This window comes from Apteryx rowi, unplaced genomic scaffold, assembly GCF_003343035.1.
Source record: "Apteryx rowi isolate R43461 unplaced genomic scaffold, aptRow1 scaffold_1280, whole genome shotgun sequence".
Lineage (NCBI taxonomy): Eukaryota > Metazoa > Chordata > Aves > Apterygiformes > Apterygidae > Apteryx > Apteryx rowi.
In genome coordinates, this window is record NW_020447509.1 from 24,708 (window position 1) to 31,127 (window position 6,420).

Consider the following 6,420-nt stretch of genomic DNA (forward strand, 5'->3'; position numbering starts at 1 on the left):
GGGTGCTGCGTGTCCTCGTGGCCGAAAGGTCACCGGCGCCGCTCTGATGGCCGCCGGCGCGGCGGGCTGACGCGTGAGGCGCGGCGTCTCACCTGCTATGTGCAGCTGGCCGCCTCCGGGAGCTGCCGGGGGAGCCAAGGTCATAGCGGCGGCTGGTTTGTGCCAGCCGGGGCTCTCCGCGTGCCTCGGGCCGCTTTCCTCCTCGTGCGTTTGTCCCTGGAGGCAGCCGGAGCATCCCTCYGAAAGGTCAGCAAGGCCACGGGCGCTGGGGACACGAGGGACACGGCTCTCCCTTTCCTTGCAGCCTACCGCACGGACGAGGGGCAGCCATGGGTCCTCCCGGTAGTGAGGAAAGTGGAGCAGATGATTGCCAACGACGCCAGCTTGAACCACGAGTACTTGCCCATCCTCGGCCTGCCCGAGTTCAGGGCCAATGCCTCCCGGATTGCGCTGGGTGATGACAGCCCTGCCATCAAGGAGAACCGGGTACGTGGCACGCAGGGAGGCAGGGGGGGCTCTTCTCTGTGGAACAGCTGTCTGGGTCCATGGGGTATCTCTGTAGCAGACAAGGGAGAAGAGTGTGTGTGTGAGGTAAGGGCATTTGGGCAGGATTTACAGATTTTTCTCTGACAAGGTGTTTTGCTGGTTATAGCTTACTTCTTGAATCCATATATACAAAGTTGTTTGTGCAAGTAATCACAAGGTTTTTGAAAAGGCGGAACTTGAGCTGTGGCTGGAGTTTGCTTTCCTCTGCTTTTAGTGGTTGCCCTGCAGGAAACCAAAGTCCAAGAATAGAGCACCTTCCCAGTGATAAGCAACTCTGGTACTAGCTGGGCATCAGCTTTGTGTTGAAAAGTAATAAACAACTGGAGTCTATTTCTAATTTTGGAAGGTGTCAGGGTGGATCTGAGGTTGAAGAAGATTGAAGACTGCTGAGATGAGATGCTCTCTGTTTCAGATCGGAAGTGTACAGTCCTTGGGTGGGACAGGTGCTCTGCGTATTGGAGCAGAGTTTCTGAGACGATGGTACAATGGAAACAACAACACGGCAACCCCTGTCTACATCTCCTCTCCGTCCTGGGGTGAGTGCTGTCATCAGTACTGCCTACTCCTTGCAGAAAGCCCTGTAGGTCAGTGGCCGAAGCATGGACAGCTGAGTTCCTCACAGTGCAGGTGCCTAGGCAGTGGAAGGGGGCCTTTCTCATGTGGATGAAGGAAATGACTCTGTCACATCTGTTGGTGACATTCAGGGAGGTATTGAGACTGGAGAAAGTGGCTTGCTGGAGGCTGCTTTTCTGAACTGTCATTTCTTTTCTCAGAGAACCACAACTCTGTGTTTGTGGATGCTGGCTTTAAAGATATTAGAACTTACCATTACTGGGATGCTGCCAAGAGGGGACTGGATCTCCATGGTCTGCTGGATGACATGGAGGTGAGTAAAACTGTCTTGGGATGGACTGAGACAGGTCCTGTGCTATCAGCAGCTGGCTGCGCTCTTGCATGATGTGCCTGAAACTGGATCTCTGCTAAAGAGACTGCTGGTGCCCACAGCAGATGGAAGCCTCTACCTCTGCTCTGGGTGCTAAGAAATGTCAGTCCGTATGACCAAGACCTGCTCTCTTCTCAGAAAGCCCCAGAATTCTCCATCTTCATCCTCCATGCCTGTGCACACAACCCAACAGGCACTGACCCTACTCCAGACGAGTGGAAGCAGATTGCTGCTGTTATGAAGGTATGGGCTGCTTCTGGGGCAGATGCAGTGCCGAGGGGACAGGTAGTTCTTGAGCCAGCTGGAGCRCTTGCATCCAGAATGGGTTCTAGGAAATGGCATGAGATGTGGTAGGAGCTGAAAGAGTCATGCTGGGCAGGTGTTGAAGGGAGAAGCGGACAGCATGCTGGRTGTCTGTGTTGCAAGGACAGAGTGCTCAGAGGACAGAGGCATCCCAGTTCTGATCAGGCTTCCAAGTTCTTGCTTTCAAACTGTGAGGCATGGGCTGCAGTGAGGTTTCTCATGCTAGAAAGACTCTCTGGGGCACCTGCTTTTCACACGTGCTGGATAGTAGGATGTGAAATAGTATATCTCTGTTGTGCCCCCTTTGTGCTTCTCTAGAATGGGGAGGAGGCAGCTGCCGCAATGGTTTCTCATGTATTTGACCTTTTTTTGACCACATTAGTCTTTCTATTCCTTTGCCCTAGTAGAAGAAAAATGTCCCAGTCTGGTCTTGCTGGGCCACAGGCCCTGCAATTCACCTAGAAGCTCAATGYTTTTTTTTYCCCCCCCCCCCCCCCCCTCCTGTGGGGATGGTGGAGGGGGTAAAGAGAAGGTTGTGGGGAAGGGTTTCCCTCTAACACTGTTCCTCCTTGCAGCGCCGGTTCCTGTTTCCATTCTTCGACTCGGCATATCAAGGTTTTGCCTCTGGCAGCCTGGACAAGGATGCCTGGGCTGTGCGATACTTTGTCTCCGAGGGCTTTGAGCTCTTCTGTGCACAGTCGTTTTCCAAGAACTTTGGGCTCTACAGTGAGTGTCCGTCAGCAAGCTGGCCGGGCAGCGTCATACCCAGACAGATGGGGCTGGCATGCTGGGGGGAAGGGAGCGCTCTGCTTTGCAGTGATGTGTGGGGCCAATGGCTCATGTGTCTTGATTTGTCCACAGATGAGCGTGTGGGGAATCTGACTGTGGTGGGGAAGGACGCAGACAATGTGCAGCGTGTGCTTTCCCAGATGGAGAAGATCGTGCGCACCACTTGGTCCAACCCTCCCTCCCAAGGAGCGCGCATTGTGGCAACTACACTTGCTTCCCCACAGCTCTTTGCTGAGTGGTAAGCGTTGCCAGGGCCAGTGGGAGAGGGGAAGGGGAAGCTGTCTCTGAGCGTCAGCCTTAGCTAGAGAGCTCCAATGCAGACAGGTTATCCTCACTCATGGCTTCCTGCCTGCTGCAGGAAGGACAATGTGAAGACTATGGCAGATCGGGTCTTGCTGATGCGTTCAGAGCTCCGGTCTCGCCTGGAGTCCCTTGGGACCCCAGGCACCTGGAACCACATCACAGAGCAGATCGGCATGTTTAGCTTCACAGGGCTTAACCGTAAGTACCAAGTTGTCTGGCGCTGCCTTGGGAGAAGAAGGGAGAATTGGGTGAGGAAGGTTGTGCTGGGAGAGAAATGGGCTGAAGTCAAGGCTGGTATCTCTGGGGGACCTCACTGGGGTCCTGGTATTCCTACCACAGTTAGCTGGAAAATGTTTTAAGCTTATGGCTTGTTGAGCTTCTACCTGGTCCTCTTCATCACTGCCACTGTGGGTAGGCAGGGACGAAGCATCAGACTGCATTTCAGAGGCTAACGCTGGAAGTTTTCTCCTTGTTGTGAAAGATTCCAGCAGCCTTGACTGGTTCTTTGGGCTTTTCTGAGCTGTGGGGTCACCAGTCTGACCTGAAGTCCAATTGCTTCCTCAGCTAAACAGGTGGAGTACATGATCAAAGAGAAACACATCTACCTGATGGCCAGTGGGCGCATCAACATGTGTGGCCTGACTACCAAGAACCTGGACTATGTGGCCAAGTCCATCCATGAAGCCGTCACAAAGATCCAGTGAAGCACATGAACAACCAAATTTATATGAAGTCACCAAAGCTGTAGTGTGTAGTCCATGTCTTTCCCTGCTCATGGCTTGCCTTGCCCACGCTTCCTGGGGTTTAATAAAGATGGGAGCAGCAGCTCAATCAGGGATAATCATCTTTTGGCCTTTCTGAAAGACCCCTTGCAATATGGCAAGCCAGTTTCCCCAGGAGGTGGGGGCAGCACGAGCCTTCTTGGCTCTTGTTTGACTGACAGCAGCCTGGTCTTTGGGYGCTTAGAACTGCATCTGTAGCACATCCAAATCAACCCCATGTAACTGATCAGTTTGGTCCAGGCTGAGTCTTGCACCAGTGCACTGTGTTTATGGGATAATGGCCCAAATGGTTGGGCTCTCACCGGATCTGTGGACTGGTGTCACTTGGTAGTATTTTGGTGGGGGTGAAGCCAGTGCTGACTTTCTTTCCCCCACCCAGTTCTGAGCCTTATGCGAGCAAACATTTGTAATTGTGGTAACTGCTTCTTTGTGTTGCTGACAGAAAATTAAACCTCCATCTCTGAACACTACCCCTGCCTTTTGTGATGTCTGCCCAATGTTGGTGTTGCCTTGTGGCCTGGTGCTGGCAGGCTACTGCCTGAGGAAGGGCCTGTGCTGTGGAGCTGTACCACTTACTACCATGAGGCCCAGAACTGAGGGCGACTCCTCTTTCTCTTCCTTGCTGCTCCAGGCTGTGGTAGCCTCTTCTAAGGCTCAGGTTAAAGCCCTGGCATCCTGGCTTGTCTGCTGGCTCTTACCCAATTTGTGTTTTAAGGCTTTCCCTTTCTCCCTTGCTGTGTTGTGTCTCTGACAATCACAACTGTTATTAATGGGGCACAGTTCTGTCAGGAGAGCATAGTTTAGAGCTTCCTGTGACTCTACATGAAGAAGCTGACCAATTCCTCCCATGTCAGTCTTGTATTCCCCTTTCTGCCCCTACCCTATGCTGTCTAGCCTACCCTTTCCGTCTGTATGTGCTTGCTCTCTGGATGGTCACGTTACTCAGCCATCCGGCCATCTCCTCCCTGGCTCAGACCTCCTGGCCTGCTGCTGATCTGTTAAAAAGCAGATATTTCCTGTTCTCCCTTCTCAGCAGGTCTCTCTCCTACTCTCTCTCGGACTGTTGCTGGCAGAACCCACTGAACCTGGTTTCTGGCACTGAAAAAGAGTTGGGACCATCTGGTTCTACTTTCTGCAGTCAGAGTTTGCAGGTCTGTTTGGGAGCTGATACTGCCACCTTGATACAGCAGCCTCCTGCCAAGATGAGGAAAGGGGAACAGTCCCTTTCCTCGTGTCATTTAGGAATAGTCACTGCTGCCTTGATGTTTTGCTTGTGCTACAGCTTAGACTGCAAAGGGGAAAATGGTACCTTGTTCGCTTGCTGTGCTTGCTCGTCTGTGGTGTCTGAAATGGAGCAGGTGTCTTGTATCTTTCAGGAAACTGCCTAACCTCTAGTATTGCTTCCCTTGTCAGTACAAGTGGATGGACTCCTGTTTGACTCGTGCACCATGATGCGTCTCTGTCCTTTCCAAATTAGTGTTTGTGTCATGCAAGACAGTGGGACAGAGGCAGCCTTCCCTCTGTGCAGACAGAGGTGGTGGGAGGGCTTTTCTTCCTCTTGCTGTCTGTCCACAGTTGGAATGATGGGACAGTAGTTCAAGAATGACTTTTAGGGGTGGTCTCAGGTGAAGGAGTCAAAGGAACCAACTTATGTTATTTCGGATATTGGCTGCACTTCTGTCCTTACAGATCTCCAGGAGTGGAGCTGGCCCACCCGCCTTGTGATCTTTACTGTGCTTTGGTAGCCTTGCCATGCTTGTTTTTCCTAATGAGTGACCTAAATTTCTCCCTTGCTGTGGTGTAAGCTCATTACCCATTATCCCATTTACCATGGCAACAGAGAACAGATTATTCTCTTCCTCTTTGCAACAGCTTTTTATTTATTTGAAAACTTCCTCTCTCCCCTTCACATTCTTCACCAGTTAAGATTAAATGACCCTGTTTCCTTCAGCCTTCTTGGGTAGGCTGTTTTCTAGCCCTTGCTTTCCTTTGGCCTCCTTTCAACTGCTTTGTGTTTCCTTAGAAGGGCAGTGCCCAGACAGGGATGCAATTTTTCCAGCTGAAGTTTTATCAGCATTGGTGGACCATAAGATTTCCATTGTTATCTGTCAGGCTGTAGTCCAGCATGTGTATCCCAGTATTGTGTTTGCAACAGTGTGATAATATAAATTCCTGTTCTCCTTCCCCAGTCCTTGTCTGCAGTTCTAGTCTTATGTCTCTGCAGTGCTGAGGGCTTTCCTGGAGCAACACTGGAGGAAAGCCTGCTACCCCCTTGCCCAGGAGTCCAGGTTCAGAGTATGGTGAGAAACTGGGAAGCACTCACTGACCTGGGCCTCCACCTGCTCACTTTGGCTATGCTAGCCCTAAAACAGAGGGGGACAAGGGGGCTGAGGCCCTGGGCCCCTATGCACCCTCAGCAAAGGTGTGCGAAGGCCTCTGTGGCACTGCTGTGCCTTCTCTGCCCCGAGACAGCTGTAGTGAGGAGAGGACAGCCCAAAACCCAGCAGGTTGCAGGACTGCATACCTGTGCAGACAGGAGTGGAAATGGACTGTGTCCCAAGTAAACAGCGCTGCTTTTGGGGAGCCCTCCAGCCCCCTCTCCTAGCAGTCCCTATGTATGCTTAGAGTCAGGCTGGARATGAAGTGTGGGCTGAGTACTGTGGCCGGAGCCAGAGGCCATCTCCTTGCATTGCCATTGCATCCTCCAGCTCCACTGGGAGCTGGGTATGTGGAGAAGCAACTACAGCTCTGGAG

At 52.2% G+C, this 6,420-nt stretch overlaps 1 protein-coding gene across 1 annotated transcript; it reads left to right on the forward strand.

Annotated features, from left to right (window-relative positions):
* Positions 1 to 130: 130 nt before the first annotated feature.
* GOT1 (glutamic-oxaloacetic transaminase 1) lies at positions 131 to 4,136 on the forward strand. The gene is made up of 8 exons (XM_026055970.1): positions 131 to 486; positions 959 to 1,082; positions 1,320 to 1,432; positions 1,628 to 1,732; positions 2,368 to 2,518; positions 2,654 to 2,819; positions 2,940 to 3,082; positions 3,449 to 4,136. Exons 1-8 carry the CDS (start codon positions 364 to 366, stop codon positions 3,586 to 3,588), a joined length of 1,065 nt encoding a protein of 354 aa, XP_025911755.1. The 5' UTR covers positions 131 to 363; the 3' UTR covers positions 3,589 to 4,136.
* The last annotated feature ends 2,284 nt before the right edge of the window (positions 4,137 to 6,420 follow it).